Source organism: Phodopus roborovskii, unplaced genomic scaffold, assembly GCF_943737965.1.
Source record: "Phodopus roborovskii unplaced genomic scaffold, PHOROB, whole genome shotgun sequence".
Taxonomy (NCBI): domain Eukaryota; kingdom Metazoa; phylum Chordata; class Mammalia; order Rodentia; family Cricetidae; genus Phodopus; species Phodopus roborovskii.
This window is the reverse complement of record NW_026125529.1, coordinates 62,092-79,363: the sequence shown is the minus strand read 5'-3', so window position 1 is coordinate 79,363 and position 17,272 is coordinate 62,092. Positions and strand designations below refer to the sequence as shown.

General features: G+C 40.2%; 1 protein-coding gene across 1 annotated transcript in view; it reads left to right on the top strand.

Annotated features, from left to right (window-relative positions):
• LOC127216131 (cullin-1) overlaps window positions 1-17,272 on the top strand; it is a 75,060-nt gene that overhangs the window by 39,437 nt on the left and 18,351 nt on the right. Inside the window, exons 5-11 of the mRNA XM_051176679.1 lie at window positions 2,367-2,417; window positions 2,898-2,988; window positions 3,512-3,675; window positions 8,271-8,433; window positions 8,966-9,096; window positions 14,867-14,974; window positions 15,051-15,157. Coding sequence (XP_051032636.1) covers window positions 2,367-2,417; window positions 2,898-2,988; window positions 3,512-3,675; window positions 8,271-8,433; window positions 8,966-9,096; window positions 14,867-14,974; window positions 15,051-15,157 — 815 coding nt within the window. The remainder of the gene's footprint in view (window positions 1-2,366; window positions 2,418-2,897; window positions 2,989-3,511; window positions 3,676-8,270; window positions 8,434-8,965; window positions 9,097-14,866; window positions 14,975-15,050; window positions 15,158-17,272) is intronic.

Below are 17,272 nucleotides of genomic sequence, written 5' to 3'. Positions count from 1 at the left end.
TTGTGGGAAATTGGAGCTGTAAAATAAACAGTTAAACAGTCCTGTGTTTACTTTTGAAGTGTCTTCAATTCATTGACCAGTTAAGGTTTGCCTGGAACTGCTTGAGCATTACAGACTACTGAAGGCCATTCCTGCTTTTTCTCTTTCCATGTATTTTGTGCAACATTTAAAACAAGTTTAAATAAAGCACCAACATACAGACTCAGCCAGACATGGTGGCATATGCCTTTAATCCCAGTACTAGAGAGACAGAGGCAAACAAATGCCTCTTGAGTTGCAGGCAGCCTATCCCTACACAGTGACATGCTGTTAGACAAGAATGAGCCACCTTTGTTACTTCTTAAATCTGCTTTAAAATCCACACTTTCTGTGTCATCAGTGTGGCTGCTGTTTAGAAGTGCAGTGTACCGCCATAAGTTCTATCAAGTAGAAACAGTATCCCAGTCTGTGTCCAGAGTGTGCTGCTTAGAGAGCCTGCTCCAGTGATTTGCTAGTTTGTATCAAAGCTCAGTGGAACAGTTGTAGGTGTGGTTTTTGTCCTAGGCCCAGAGTCTCTAGCAAATGTGACTGCTTTGTCATGCAGTGACTTCATGACTAATTGCATGTAAGATTTTTTTTTTTCCTTTTTCTATTCATTTTTAATTAGAGAAGATTGTTGGTTTCTATTGCGGTAAATAAGGATCAGGATAAACAAATAGGCCGAATAGATGTTTATTCAGGGAGAAATAACTTACAACCTAGACAGATGAACACCAGGAAATTAAAGATCCTCTCCTGTCCGAGTCACGCCAGAAAGAGAGAGCCTTTCCTGGCCCCTCCGACCTCCTTCCACAGGTCACTTTCGCCCATGGCTCCACCCCCCAATGGGCGTGGTCAGTGCCACAGAAGGAGACAAAGTAAATATCCCACTACAGGTTTCCTTCCAAGTCACCTAGAGAATCTATGTTAATTTCATTGTTAACATGTTAAGTTTTGACACTAAGACTCGTTTGTTATAACCTTTCCTGACATTTCTTTGGTTTACCTCCTTGCCTTCTTTTGCTTTAAAAGCTTTATTTCTTTGAATCAACAGATCACCCAGAGTTAGGCTAGGTCTAAGGATGCAGTTGGTAATTTAGAAAACAGCTGGAAGAAAACATTGTTAAAGTGTAGTGAAATGTTAGGGTCTGATAGCCGTTCTCCTGTCATTCTCCTGTCTGAAGAGGCTGGGGAGGAAAGGTTTGGGGCTGAGCATAATGGTCTAGGTTGCTTCTCTCCTACAAGAATTCCTAATAATGCTGAGCCTGGTAGTATACGACTTTATTCCCAGCTCATGCAGAGGAAGGTGGGTCTCTGGGAGGCCAGCCTGGTCCACAGACATAGCCAGGGCTACATGGGGATGGGGGTGGGGGGATAGACAAAAAACTTAAATATTGCTCTTGTGGCATTTATTTTATTGGTGACACTACTTGAAAAATACTTTTGATAGAAATTATTCATATGCATATTTTCAAAAACATTTTTACAAACTTAATTTTATCTCTAGTTAATTTGGGGGAGACTGATAGCATTTATATTTAATTAATATCTTGATACTTTATGTGTAAAGAATTGTAAATTTTAATTCTTTTTTAACTTTCTAATACCTCTCCTAACAGTTTAAAATTATGTATGAATTCTAACTTTCTTCTTTATAGTAATTAATCGTAGTATAATACTTGTAGGAAGACTAGGAATGAAAAAAATGGACCATAGTATTTATACATTCATGCTAAAATGCATATATTGGGGCTGTGGAGATAGATGGTTCAGGAACACTTTAGTCTCCATCCATGTGTGTACATCCTCAGATACACATGTGAGCGTGTAACATGTACACACAAAAACATGTCTCACGTGTAGTAACATGAAGACATAAGTACAATAGGAGGTTTTAATAAGTACAAGAAACTGCATTTAAAATACATAATCCAGATATAAAATTTGGAAGATTTTTATATTTATCTTGATATGTTAGAAAACTTTGGTAGTGACTGGAATTACTTTTATCAGGTGTATCTGGTCTAAAATTATTTGATTCAGGGAATACATTGACATGTTGAATCTATTACTGGTTTTTAAGCTAATACAAGTGTTCACCTTAAATGAGAATGTTCTTTTTCAACTTTACTGTTAAAATGTGAGCTGGTTAACATCTGTGCAAAGTGATTTACTTGAGAAGGAGCTCTGATTTTATTGTAATAGTAGTTTTGTGTTGTTTTGGTTTTTTACTGAGTTTTAATCTAGGAATTTTGGTAAAACTAAGAATTCATATCATTGTCTGACTGCTTTTGTAGAACCATAGTGAAATTTAGTTATTTAATGCATCTTTCCCCCTTTTTACCCAGCTTGCATTGGTGACTTGGAGAGATTGTTTGTTCAGGCCATTGAATAAACAGGTATCTACTCTGGAATGTGTTTCCTTTTAAAATAACTTCCCACTTTTATGTTGTCTTCCCAGGCCTTTGAACTATCTCAAGAATCATTGTTGGTCTGGGTACATGGCTCTGTTGGTAAAGTGCTCGCTGTGTTTGCATGAGGCCTGGGGTAGATTCCCAGCACCCATGAGGACAGCAGGTGTGGTGATGCCCACTAGTGACCCTAGCACTTGAGAGTAGGGCTGGGCAGATCCCTGGGCCCCTGCCAGTAACACCCTAGCTCTCTGAATGCACTCCATGGCAGTGAGAAACTGCATCTCAAAAAACAAGGTGATGACCTGGGGAGCAGTACTTGAGATTGTTCACTGGTCATGTACATACCCATCCACCTAAAAAATTTGTTACCTTGTATTATTTAATGGCTTTAAACGTGTAAAGGATTTGTAAGATACATTGTGACCTGTAACATGTCTACCTAATATTTTTTCTGTATTCTTAAAGGTAACAAATGCTGTTTTAAAACTGATTGAAAAGGAAAGAAATGGTGAAACCATCAACACAAGACTGATTAGTGGTGTTGTACAATCTTATGGTAAATAATTTGTCTTTATTCAGTTTTCATATCACATGACAATTATAATTCTAACATTCATTTAAAAACATTTAAATATCAAGAATATCAATCCATTTTTAAGGTACTTTTAAGTAGTAATTTTGTAAATTATAAATAATTTAATCTTTGTACTTTGAGAAAATAAATTATCTCCTTTGCTACTTTCATGAGGAAATATGATGTGGTTGTTTTTGACTTAAGTGATAACCAGAAATCTATCAGCTTAAAAATTGAGATTGAGGCCCTGATTAACTGTAGACTTTCTCTAACTGAACTTGTGATAATTTTGGAAGTATCCCTGGCCCAGGTAGAGGTGGATTTACTGCTATGCATCTTGAAGTTTATTGTTTTGTTTTTATTGAAACAAGAATATTTCAATACTAGTGAATAGCAGTTAACCTTATAAACCTCCATTATGTATTGATCTTTCAAGTGTAACTTAAAGTATTATCTGTGAAACATAACAAAAAGTAGGGTAAACACAGCTCATATTTCTTTCTAGTGGAATTGGGGCTGAATGAAGATGACGCATTTGCAAAGGGCCCTACGTTAACAGTGTATAAAGAATCCTTTGAATCTCAATTTTTGGCTGACACAGAGAGATTTTATACCAGAGAAAGTACTGAATTCTTGCAGCAGAACCCAGTTACTGAATACATGAAAAAGGTAAGCCTAAACATACATAGTGTGTAAAGTAGGTGTCAGTTAAGGTGCTACTGCTTCCAGCTCCTCACGAGGCAGGCTTGGCCCTGCTGTCTCACCGTGTCCTCTGGGTCTAGCTTGGGGCTGACTCCTGTAACTCTGCAAGGGACTTCTACAAATTGATAGTCTTGTTCCCTTTGCACATCTAAGGAGGCGCCTAGATAACTGCACACCTTCATGTTTTGAATCACCTCCCCTTGAGTGCGACTGACTAGTGGGCTCCAGAAGTTTTCAGCTAGATACTCTTGAGATTTGCTAGTTATTATTTATTTGTTTGTTTTTGCTACTTTTCTCTTAAATATTTCCTAAGAGTCTATAGCTTAGTCTTCAAGATTATTTTAGGAAGGAGGATCTAAATTCTGACTTTGGAGAAGAACCATGTATCATATCTACGAGCATTATTTTACTACATAAAGCTTCCATGAACTTCTAATAGGATTTTTTTCTGCTTTTCCTTGGAAATTCAGGTATTCTGGATGTAGGGTCTGAGGAAAGACAATGTCAGGAGTCTACAAGCTTTCTGTTGTATACTGCCAGGCCTAAATATCTTTAGGCTTTGCATGCTATGCTGTGTATGATCTCTTCCACCACGGTTCAACTTTGCTGTTATAACACAACAGTCATAGCAATGTGCAAATAAACAAAAAATGTACATTCGGATTTTGCCAACAGACTGTAGTGTTTGGCAACTCCTCTCCTGAATGTACTAAATTTTCAGACCAACCCTAATACCTGCAATACCTGCTTGTCCTCTCTTGGGCAGGAAATGGACTGTAAAGTCTTTGCTTCCGTGTTCAGAAAAAGATTATAGAAGACCAACCACCCTGCTTCCGACTTACAGAAAAAGTCATACCCAGCTTGTGGTGTCCCAAGTGCATTTTCATATGGTGCACTTACACTAGGGATGTAAGTGGGCCTTCTGAGTTTGAAATTGAAACTCAGTTACATACTTTGATATCTCAAAACCCAACTAAAGTGAACTATTTTGTTGTTTATGTGGAATAGAAGCAGTTCTTTGTATTTTGTATGTGACTGAAACCTGGCCAGCTCCTTATGAGTATTTGAAATATAACCTGCTCATTATTTAATTTTTTAGTGTGACAGTGTAGTTTTTTGTAAGAGTGTTTGCCTTTGTTTTGTCTATATTCGTCTGTTTATATACCTGCATGTATATAGACTGGTTCTCTCCTTCTATTGTATGGGTATCAGGTCATCAAGATTAGCAACAAGCACCCTTTTCCCACCTAGCCATGTCTTTAAAATGGAACCTTCCTCCATGCTGTGTGCCACTGTGGTACCCGACTACCCTTTGTGGACTTGTGTCTGCATGCCACTGTGGTACCCACCTACCCTTTGTGAACTTGTTTATGATTGTGGTGTTGTCTCCTGCACAAGGGAAGCAAGTTTTAGGGCAGTGGTGCGTGCACACTCTAAACAAGGAAATCTGTTTTTTAACATTCTGACAACTTCAAGAATAACAGTGTCTGGTGTGTAGGGTGTTTGCAAGCCAGCCTGTGCCCAGCTTTTGAGCTTTATAAAAGCATGAAAGGTCCATCTTGTTCTGGAAATCCATAATTTAGACTCTTAAAAACAAACGATGTATAAATTCAGCCACATGAACACTTTTGTCTCATACAGCAGGAATCTTATATCCTTGTATCTTGAACTAGGCCGCTAGTTCTAAAGGTTAAAGGATGACCTTAACCATCCTATTTACCTGTGGACAGGAATAATAATAGTAGGTGATATCGGGGATTTGGTAAGCTTTAGTTTTAAAATAGTAATGAGGTTTGAAACAGTATGCATGTGCTAGATGTCTGTGTTGAAAGGAATTATAGACAAGTGTGGCAAAGCAAACGTGATGGAAGGCTCTGGCCTTACACACGTACGCCTCAGTCTCCATCGTGTACCTGGGCAGGAAGGGAACCACCAGATAAAAGTTAGCAACTTTAGTACTTTGAGAAGAAAACAATCAAGTAGAATACATCTCAGTAGAATAATACTGAGGTAATACCCTGTGACAAGATTTCCTGCCTGGTTCCATAGCCATCAACCAGTAAGAGAAACATGTACAGAATTACATCTTCCATCAGTTCCCTGCTTTCAGCAGCCTATTTGAGCTAGGTGTCGACAGTCCCTAGGTGGAGCGTCTGCTTATTTGCTGTTGTCAGGAGTATTTTAGTACAAACATTTGATAATTCCTGGTTCATCCAAGGATGGCTTAGATGGTTTAACAGCTGTAAGCTATATTAACACTTTAAAATCTATCTCATGTGATTGAGATTAATCTGACCTATGAAAAAAGCAAAAAGAAAAAAATAATTTTATCTGAATATTCTAAATTCCTAATATTTTTATTATTATTATTAAAAAAAAATATGGGCCGGAGAGATTGATCAGGAGTTGAAAGAGTGGATATTGCTCTTGCAGAGGACCTGGGTTTGGTTTCCAGCACCCACATGGTAGCTCATGGTCATCTGTAACCACATTTCTGAGGGATCCAGCAACCTCTTCTGGCCTTTGTGGGTACATAGTGTTCATACATAACATGTAGCCAAAGCACTCATTCACATAAAATAACTAGCTTCATGGTTTTGCTTACAACCTCTCAGTTTTATTTTTTTCCACCCCCTTGTTTTTGCTGAGCATTGTTCCTGATGGCGTTAATCAGGCATTTTCAAGAACTTTAGGGTACTTAAGTCATTTGAGTATGGTCAGTACTGAAGGTGAGCAATGGATCCCCAAACGGTCCCCAGTTAGGGCCTGCTTCCTTATTTATGCCACTTGGCTCCTGTAAGAAGCTCTATAAACTGACAGCCTAGTGGGTGTCCCGAGAGAATACACAGGGACATCAAAGCCTAGGTGACCCCTGTTCTCCCAAGAAATGGGTGTAACTTAAAACAGGAAGAGTGACACTTAGTGTGCCAGTGGAACGAAACCCTGGAATTGAGCAGCAGGATCTGAACTTGGAATTTATTGTTCTAGAAGAACTTTGATAGTCCAAGAAACAAAAGTTCAAATTAAAGACTTTGTAAAACACACAATGATAGCCTCAACAAGCCCGAGACACTTGGCACACTGCAGTGTTGCTGTGAGCTTTTTTATTTATTTATTTATTTTTTTTTTGTGGGAGGGGAGCCTATTTTGTTTCGTTTGAACTTAAGCATTAATGATTTAGTATAGGTTAGTGGATAATATTTCATTTATCAAGTTTACTGTAAATTATTTTACTATATTTTGAATTTTAATTTTCTTACTAGAAATTTACTAACTTCAAACTTTCGTGTTTCTTTGTGACTTATCTTTTATCTTGTTCCAGCTTTTTGGATTACTCACTGGTTGGTTAGAGGTCATTCTGTGCTAAGGCTTTGTGATGCCGATCCAGTTTACTTTATGTTTGGCTTCCTAGAAAGTATGTGATTATGTGCTGAGGCTCTAGCTGTTTTCCTGTAGTTTAATAACTACCCATTTGATGGTTCAAGTTCTGCCTAGTCAGTTTTCTTAGTATTGAATGTTTATTAAATTCCAATGGTAATTCTCCAGGTTTATCTGAGAGGTCCCTGTGAAAAGTAAAATACTTTTGTCTTTTTTTTATACAGATCAACTGAAAAATTCAAGGCTATCATTGAAATTTCTTGCTTGCTCTGATAGTGTAGCAGTTTCTCAGTGACTCTGTACCACATGTTTCTGGTGACAGATTCTACAATATACTGTCATTTACTTGGGTGTTTGTTGTATTATATTGTCTATTAGCCTCTCTTCCTTGGAGAGAAATCCCGAAGTTGAGACTCCTAAGTGGTTGAGTGGGCTTTTGAGGTGTGTTCAGTAATTGGCAGAAGAAGCCATCTCTTGCCAGGCATTAATGGCGCACACCTGTAGTCCCAGAACTCAGGAGGCAGAGGCAAGCTGATCTGTGAATTTGAGACCAGCCTGGTCTAAAGAGCAAGTTCCAGGACAGACTCCAAAGCAACACAGAGAAGCCCCATCTCAAAAAGTGCCATTTCTCCTTCCCTCCCTCCCTCTCTTCCTCTTTCTTTCCTTCTCTCCCTCCCTCCCTCCCTCCATCCTTCCCTCCCTCCCTCCCTCCCTCCATCCTTCCCTCCCTCCCTCGGTTCCTCGTTCCCTCATTGCTGGTGATTATTTCTGAGTGGTCGTTTCTGGGATTATATTGGTGTGACCCTTTAGTTCAAACAACTTTCAAACCAAAGTAGTGCTTCTTAATTCAGAGTCCATATGTTGCAAAGAACTTGTAGGTTTCTTTCATGGTCATAAGAATGTGGGTCGCTGCCTCCAAAATGTGAAGTACCATTCACCCAAAGAAAAATTATATGAAGACATTTGAATTGTTGATTATAATAATGTTCTTAGGGCACTTAAAGGGTTAGAGCATGTGTTGCAGAGAGTAGAGCATACCAGAGTCTGTATGATATGGTGGGTCGTCGGCCGCCCTCCAGTCTAATCATACTTTACTAGAGCAGATTTCTGTATTTAATTTTCATTGTTCATGTAATAGTTCTTTAGAAGTGACTCAAACCATGGTTTGATTGACTTCTCTGCAGGCTGAGGCTCGTTTGCTTGAGGAGCAGCGGAGAGTGCAGGTCTACCTCCATGAGAGCACACAGGACGAACTAGCCCGGAAATGTGAGCAGGTCCTCATTGAAAAACACTTGGAAATTTTCCATACAGAGTTTCAGAATTTGTTGGATGCTGACAAGAATGAAGGTGAATGTAATTTGTGTCATATACTTGTGTTGGTATTAGCAATGGTGGACAGATTTTTTTTTTTTAAGATGTCCTTGTTTTGTTTTCTCTTCCCTTAATTGCTCCTCTGTGCTGGTGGGAACTATTAGTGGCTCAGTGACATTGCTGTTGGGATTTAGGATTTTCCATCTTTAACCATCATAGATTGAACACATATACAAAGTGAATAATTTGGGGATCCCTCCATGACTTATAGTTGAAATGAGTATCAATATATATTAAGTTTATTTTTCAAACATATTTTAGTACCTTCTAGAGCATAAATAATATCTCATTGAGATTTTAGAAGACACTGATTACTTTTTCTCTGTTGTTACAGTAATGGTTCATGGTAAAGGAGAAATAAACTTGTAATATCCTGATTTTAACAAAACACCAGATAGTAGATGATTTCTGGTTTCACAGTATGTTGCACTTGATATAATACATAATGAGCAGAATAGGTATGCACAGTTGGTTTCCATGCATAAAATTGGCTCCTTTTTTCTTTCAGATTTGGGCCGCATGTATAATCTTGTATCTAGAATTCAGGATGGCCTAGGAGAATTGAAAAAACTACTAGAGACACATATTCATAATCAGGGTCTTGCAGCAATTGAGAAGTGTGGAGAAGCTGCATTAAATGTAAGTAGTGCCTGCCTAGTGCACCGGAGCTGGGTTTTTTTCCCCATGTCAACTGCAGTGGATATTTGCTGCTAATTCTAGGGAGGGAAGATTTTACTGATGTGCCCAGAGAACCTGTTGTTAGCTTTTGAAACTAGGGCATTCACAAGATCCTTTAATTATTCTAGCTCTTCCCTTCTCTCTTTCTCTCTCTCCTTCCTTTCTTTTTTTAAAGACAAGATTTCATAATGTAGCCCGTGATGGCCTTGAATTTATGAGATTTACCTGCCTCTTTGTTTGTGCCTCCTGAGTGTTGGGATTAAAGGCTTGCACAACCAGCCCTCTCCAGGACCTTTTTAAGTATTGATAATCTCCTTTTTTCATTTTTGTCTTGTTTTTGTGTATATAAGTGTTTCTGCCTGAGTATTTGTGTGCCTGAAGAGGTCAGAATAGGGAGGGTCTCAGATGCCTTGGAACTGGAGTTATGAATGGGTGTGAGCCATCATGTGGGTGCTGGGAATTAAACCCTGATCCTCTGGAAGGGCAGCCAGTGATTTTCAACTGTTGTGTGATCTCTCTAGCTTATTTATTTGTTTGTTCATTTGTTTATATTTTTTTCACTGTGTCAAAAAGTGGATTTGTACTCACAGGTTCAGTGCCCACAGCAGCCAGAAGAGGGTGCCATAACTCCTAGAGGTAGTGTTTTTATTGTGAGCCACCCAGCTTGGGTGCTGGGAACTAAACTGTGTCCTTTGCAAGAACATACACATTTTTAACTTCTGAGCCATCACTTATCCTAAGTTTGTGAATGATAGGGCTGTAACTTTAGAAGAACAAGGATGCTTTAACTTTTTCTTGTCATGAAACAAAGAAAAATATTCAATACTTTTTTAAATCTAGCATGACCAAGCTGTCATTTTTATGATACTCATTTTTTTTCCAACAGAAGGAGGACTTTAATCCTTCTGTTAGCAAATTTACAGAATGAATTGTGGAAGCAATTCATTCCCAAATCAGCCTTTACACCACCCACATCACACTAAACTCTAGTGTGGACCATGCTGTGGGATGATAGTACCAAAGTGAGCCCTGGTTGGTTCGAGCCCAGTCAGAAACCTGTCACTGAACCTGTCTGTTGCTGCCCTTCCTTGGTCAGATGGGCCGTGAATTCAAGGCAATCCTGGGCAACCTGGTAAATTCTAGACCAGCCTAGGTATAGAAGAAGGCCCTATCTTACTAGAATAAACCCAGAAGTTGTTCATTATGCCTGAAACTTAGAGCTAGCTATTCACAGGCAGGCCAGACATAAATGTTAGGAGAAAACAGAGGTTATAATAATGAGAATAGGTAGCATATCATAAAGCTATGTTTGTTTCTTTTTCAGACAGTAAGCCACATGCAGTCTTGTTTTTACTTACTGTCAGGGAAAACAAGTCTGTTAAGAAAATGTAAATTTCTGCTAAGAATGTATGAGGATTCATGTTTATATCCTTTTTTCTTCCCCAGTTAGGTAATATCAAAATTAATTTTATAGCTTGGCATAACAAACACCTTTAATCCCAGTACAGAGGTAGGTGAATCTCTGTGAATTCAAGGCCAGCCTGGTCTACATAGTGAGTTCCAGAACAGTCAGGGCTGTGTAGATCCCGTCTTAAAAAACAAAAAAAGAAAAAAAAAAAAAAACAAACTATATTACTGAACACACATGGGGTGGTTTAGTGGCTAGTAGGGAAAAGAATTCTGGTTAAACATTGAGTGGTTGTGCTGCAAACAGCCTGTGTGCAGTTGATGGCTTGTGGTCAGGGTGTATGTTTCTGAAACTTTGGCTTTATTTTCGTATAAATCATCTATCTCAGCATAAAGATGCTCAAAAGGCCAGGTGCTTATGGAGAAGGGTCACACATTTGTCCCCAGATGCTTGTGTGATATGTTTGCTTCTTCCTGGGGACAGGTGTTAATTTCTTTCCCCTAACTTCCCAAAGGCAAATTATCCAGAGGCGTGGTCAGTGCTGAGGAGTATCCCTGTGTCCTGCAGTCTGTGGCTAACTATTTTGTGGCACAGAAGCTTGTATAACAATTGCCCTCATTAGCCTCTGGCCCTGTGGAAATGCGGGTGCAGACTTTGCACTTGAAGGTGTATGTAGGCTTAGGTTGAAAGGGTTGTTTAGAAGGAACGCAAATTTATACATAGGAAGAGTGAGAGATGTTTTTTTAAAAATTATGTAAAATCTCAGTTTATTTCTTGAATAGTATTGGGTCACTATGAATTGTTTCTTAGAGTATTTAGTATCATAGCTGGTCCTCAGATGAGGTGTCTTGAGTCTTACTATACAGGTCAGGTGGTCTCTTCTTCTTGTCTAGCCTCCAGAATCATCCTACTGTGGTAGATTGCCCAGTGTCTGACTCAGGTCTTTTTGAAGACCAGTGTTAGTACACCTTGTGTGTGTGCATTCAAACTTGGGTCCTTATACATGTGTGTACAGGTGCGTGTAGAGGCCAGAGGTCATTGTTGATTGTCTTCTTCAGTCACTTTTCACCTAGGCAGACAGAGCCCTGGAAACTCTCAGTGACTATAAACACAGCCTAAGAAGTAAGACAGAGAGGACTAAAGGAGAGACTGGAAAGGTAGAGGTGGCTGAGCAGATGTTGGGAAAACTTGGAAGCATATAAATTATGCCAACCCCATCCTCAGGGCACAAGGGAAGCTGCTCAGAGCATTAATATTAATCATAACCATGTACTTGACAGAACATTGCTCCGTGTAGAAGGTGATTGAAACTGATAGGAGTGGCTGTAGGAAAAGCAGTAGACTTTGTGACAGCTAAGATGGAGTAACAGCTGGGGAGGGCAGTCAGTCATTGTAGCATACGAAATATAGAGTCACTTGGCCTCTGAAGGGCAGATTGTGCGGGCTTGGTGGGGACTTTGGTGTAGATATTAGATGTGTTAGTCATGGGTATCATTGCAGCTTTTAGAATCATGAATACAATCCCTTGTGGATGGAGAGGAGTTGTTTCTTATATGAAAAAGAAATCTCTCATGTACTGTTATGTATATGAATCAGACTTTAACTATTATGTTCATTTTGTTTTAAACCTAAATGTTTCCTCAAAACCAGGCATGGTGGCACATCCCTGTAACTCAGCCACTCAGGAGGCAGAGGCAGGAAGATCAGACCCAAGGCCAAGAGACTAGCCTGGATTGTGGGACCCTGCCTCAGAAAGCAAAACAAAACAAAACAAAAACCAGGGCTGGTGCAGAGGTGTTGCATGGGAAATAAGATTCTGGGACACAATGTAGGCTGATTGATGTTTTTTTCTGGGAGAAATCACTTACAGCAGAAACAGATGACCACTGTGAGTTCCCCGCCCCAAGGATGACCCTGGATGCTCTCTGTCTCCAATCAGGAATTAAGAGAGTGACTAGGGTCCGAGACCCCAGACCTAGACCCCACAAGTCATGTCCGCACCTGTTCCCTGCCCCAGTGGGCGTGGTCAGTGCATCAGGTGCAGGCAGGTGGATGTCTCATTACACAAGGGCTTGATGAGAAGGAGGCCGGGCCTGATAACCTGAGTTTGATCTCTAGGGTTCACAGTAGAAGGAAAACCCTGTCCCCAGAAAGTTGTCACCTGAGCTCACTAGTGCTGTGGCCCCTCCCCTCCCTCATCCTCAAGCATGTCATGTGTACATGGTAATAATGACATTTTTAAAGTTACTTTTCCTGGGCCTGCTCTTTTGGAACATCTTTCTGTGGGCTGCTATCAATTCTACAACCTCAGCCAAACTCTGCTGGGTCTTCTCTTATATGAAGACTTTAGAATCGATCTGCAGGCTGCTTTATTCTTTGCAAAGCTTTGCATCTCATATGGGGATTTCTTCTGAGCATTTACTAAAAAAAAATGTTTCCAAATCCTGAGTCTGAGGGAAAAATTAAAACAATGAAAAAGCCATAGAAGGGTTTTCATTCTCCTAGCACATAACAGTAAATGTAGAGTCATTACTGACGTCCCAGAATCACGGCAGGGAGCTGGAGCCTGCAGGTGAAGGCTCACATCAGTGCACAGGCCACACTGAGAGGTGAGATGAGAGCACATGGGAAGGGACTTTGCAGGCTCATCACCTACCGGCTCAATAAATGAGTTTACTGCCCCTCCACAGCTAAGCTTGAGTCACTCTCATAAGTTCTAGAATGTTTTTATACATAATATACCTTGTATGACTCCTGTGAGTGGTAGTCCCCAGAGTAGCAGGTTTTTTATAAGCAATCTTGAGTCTTTAAATTGGCAATTTTGGTATTCAATTTGTTCTTTGAAGAGATGTTATCCTCTGTGTGGGCTCTGAGTGGTCCAGCACTGGCTACTTAATTTTCCTGTAGTTGGATGCTCACTGTAGTTTAGAGTTCTTTGTAAAAACCAGTGGCCATGGAAACTAACTGTAAAAAAAGAGTATATGAACATTGTGTAGTAATTTAATGTGAGATCAGAAAGCATTGTAAAACCTGAATCCACCAAAGTAATATGGGCTTTAATGACAAAATTATATCATCACCATATATTTTTTCATGATAATTTTGCATTTATCATATTTTTAAACAATACACACCAGCAACTTATAGAGAATAATTGCATGATAGGATTCTGTTTTTACCCATTATTAAAACAAATCTTACCAAAAATTCTAAGTAATTAGTATTCAAGGGATTCTGTTTTCTCATTCCTGAATCATGCAAAGTAATGTGTCAGGAACTGGGGTCTGGACACAGAGTGGTACACCTGTAATTTCTGCAGGGGAAAGCAACAAGATCACACGTTTATGATCAGCCTGGGCTACGTAGAGAAATACTGTCAAAGCTATCAACAGTGAAATGGCACATCAGGACTTTGGAGGCACTGCCAGAATACCTCACTTCTGTGCACCCGTATCTCCTGGGTTATGAAGGGCTGGTCAAGAGCCTTTCTGCTGTGTCTTTATCAGCTGGGCCTTTTCCAGTCTCAAAGCTGAAGAGAAGAGAACATGTCCGGCTCAGGAGTCATCTACCTGATTCCTTGCTTGGCTCTGCTGCCACTTACTTTAGTAAGAAGTGTAACTAACTTAGCTCAATCATCTAAAATGGACATTTAAAAATGGTACCTACCTCATACCATGGGTCCTTGGCTGGCAAACAATGACTGCCGTTCAGCTACTTGGTATTGTGTGATTCCCCATCTTCCACCAGTGTGGTCTGTCTCCTTTAGCATGGGACATGTTCTTTTGTAGGAAGAGTTCCTGTTGCCCACCCCCAAGTTCCCAGTGCTTGCACCTGGCCTTGGCCACATAGTTGCCATTGTGGATTCCCCTAACTATGTTTAGACCTGCTGCCATTTTGAAACATAAATTCTTTCATGATACCTTCCAGGTTTTTTTTTTTTTTAAGGTACTTTTATTTTTATTTATTTATTTATTCATTCATTCATTGGCTTTTCTGTCTGTATTGCTTTGGAGCCTGTCCTGGAACTTGCTCTTTAGACCAGGCTGGCCTCGAACTCAGAGAGATCCAATTGCCTCTTCCTCCTGAGTGCTGGAATTAAAGGCATAGGCCACCAACACCCGGCAAGGTACTTAACTTTTAATCTGGAGAATTACTTTGTTTTACATGTAAACACAGTGTACTGTGTTTCAGTGGTGGAACCAAAAGTATTTCTGATCATGTTATCTTCTTTGAAGCTGTAGTTAAAACTTGTAGACTGTTTTATAGCAGCAGAAGAATATGCTCTTTAATTCTTGTTTGTTTCTGGTTTTTCCTCCACATAAGGACCCGAAAATGTATGTGCAGACAGTTCTGGATGTTCATAAAAAATACAATGCCCTGGTGATGTCAGCATTCAACAATGATGCTGGCTTCGTGGCTGCACTTGATAAGGTAAACATGTCACTGTGTTGTCTGTTTAGTATGTATGAACAGGACACCTTTTCTCTAACTGTCTTTTGTATAACAGGCTTGTGGTCGCTTCATAAACAACAATGCAGTTACCAAAATGGCCCAGTCATCCAGTAAATCTCCTGAGCTGCTTGCTCGGTACTGTGACTCCTTGTTGAAGAAAAGGTACCACCTTTGTTTTGTGGTTTTCCCTAGCACCCGATTTAACCCTCAGTTTCTATACAGGGGATCGGTATTTACATTACATTTATTCTTGTCTCATCGCGTTTGTTGATACCCGCATCAGCTCCCACTGGCTTTCAGAACAGCTTTCAGAAGACTGAATACTATGAGATGGCTATGTGATGCTTTATAAACTTAGCTTTTGACAGAGCTGCTGTGTAGCACAGCTATCTGCATACTTTAAATTTTGTTTTCATCTGGCCATTTGTTGGTGCTATGTATTCACTTTTCAGTCACCTTGTATCTCGCCTGACACTTCGTGACTCTCTTGCCTGTTCAAGGGTGGCGAGGGATGGCCAGGCGTGGCTTCCTGCTGTGGTGTGTCTACTGCTTGCGCATGTCGTGGTTCTCGGCATCTCTCCCTGTCAGTTTCTGTTGTCCAGAAATGTTCAGGGTTTGCCTCAGTCCCACATGACACATCACCAAAGGCTGTGCAGGGGCACAGACCCCTAGTGCCTAAAAGCTCTGTAAGGCTAAGCGAGCACCCACAAGTGCCAGTGTGAATAGTGACAGTCTTGCACTATCAGGACCAGAGAGATGGATTCAGTTCTTAGTATCTACACAGCACAGCTCACAAACACGCATACTTCTAGTTCCAGTGAATGTGATGCCCTCTTTGGCCTCCATAGACTCCCATGTGCATATGATGCTCATTACCCACAACCAGGTACACGCACATGCACGCATGCACACACGCATGCACACACTAATTTAAGTTAACAAATCCATGTCATCAGTGAACTGGAGAATAACTGGACAGAAGGTAGGCTGTGCAGCATCCTCAGACTAAGGTGGTGGCTCCACAGTAGCACACCTGACACCGCTCACTATGCTCGGAGAAAGGTCCTCTGTTTGGTACATGGGGGCAAACGTTGAGTAAGGGTCACTTGCTACCTCTGTTTTTAAATAGCTGTTTCTCTTTGCTTTACCAGAAAGCCCATCCTCCCGGAGCCAGTGGGAACTTGAATATTTTATTATTTTTCTGTGTATTGTCATGCTGGTCTGATACATTATTTATTCTAGTCAGTTATTTATTCTAATCAGATGCACTAAACGTATTCTTTCCAATAAGGAGTAAAGGACTTTAAATTTTGTATTATGTTTTATTTATTTTGGGGGCTATGTGACACACATTTGTGGAGGTCAGAGGACAATTGCAGGAATCAGCTCCCTCCTACCATGTGAAATACTGGCATCAAACTCTGATCAGCAGGCTTGGCCACAAGTGCCTTTCACTGTGCTATCTTGCTGGTTTGGAAAAAGGAGTTTACACTTGGTGCCTCTTAGGATTTGGTACTGCTTCTCAGGCCATTGCCGATGATTAAGTGACTTTAATTCACAGTTGCTCCATAAGGCCTTCAGTTTGTGTGACAGAACAATTGTGTGCCCATAATTGTCTATAGTTTATTAGTCACGGCTATTAAAATTGAATGGTGGAGACATTCCAGATTGCTACTTTAGCAAGTGTGTGTTGGTGAGCAGAGGCTAGTTGGCATTGAGCAATGAGGAGAGATAAGCTACCTGGCCTTGGAAGGACAGGGCCAGATCTTCTGAGCCAACTCTCTTATGAAACACTTTTTCATAATGGATATGATGGTGCATACCTGTGTTTCCAGCATTCATCCTGAGGCAGGAAGATTTCCAGGAGTTGGGCGGTAGCACGGGATGTCTCAGAACAGTAACAGATCACAACAGTTTTAGAGATTGTTTGACCAGCTCTTTTTTTGTTTGAGTTGGGTTTTTTGTTGGTGGGGTTTTTTTTTGGGGGGGGGGGATTATAATACAATTTCTTACCTTTCCTCCTCCTCAGCTCCCTCTCTTGTTATACTCCCTACCCACCCAATTTCAAATCGTGGCTCCTTTTTCTTTAATTGTTGTTTGGTGGTGGTAGTAATGTGTATGTGTATTCCTAAGTACATAGATACAGCCTGCTCAATCTGTATAATGTTAGGAGTATGTATATGATTTCAGGGCTGAACATTTGGTATTAGATAACCAACTGGTGTTCTGTTCTGCTCTATGCATTCCTTAGTTGTCTGGGTTGAGGTAAACTCGTAC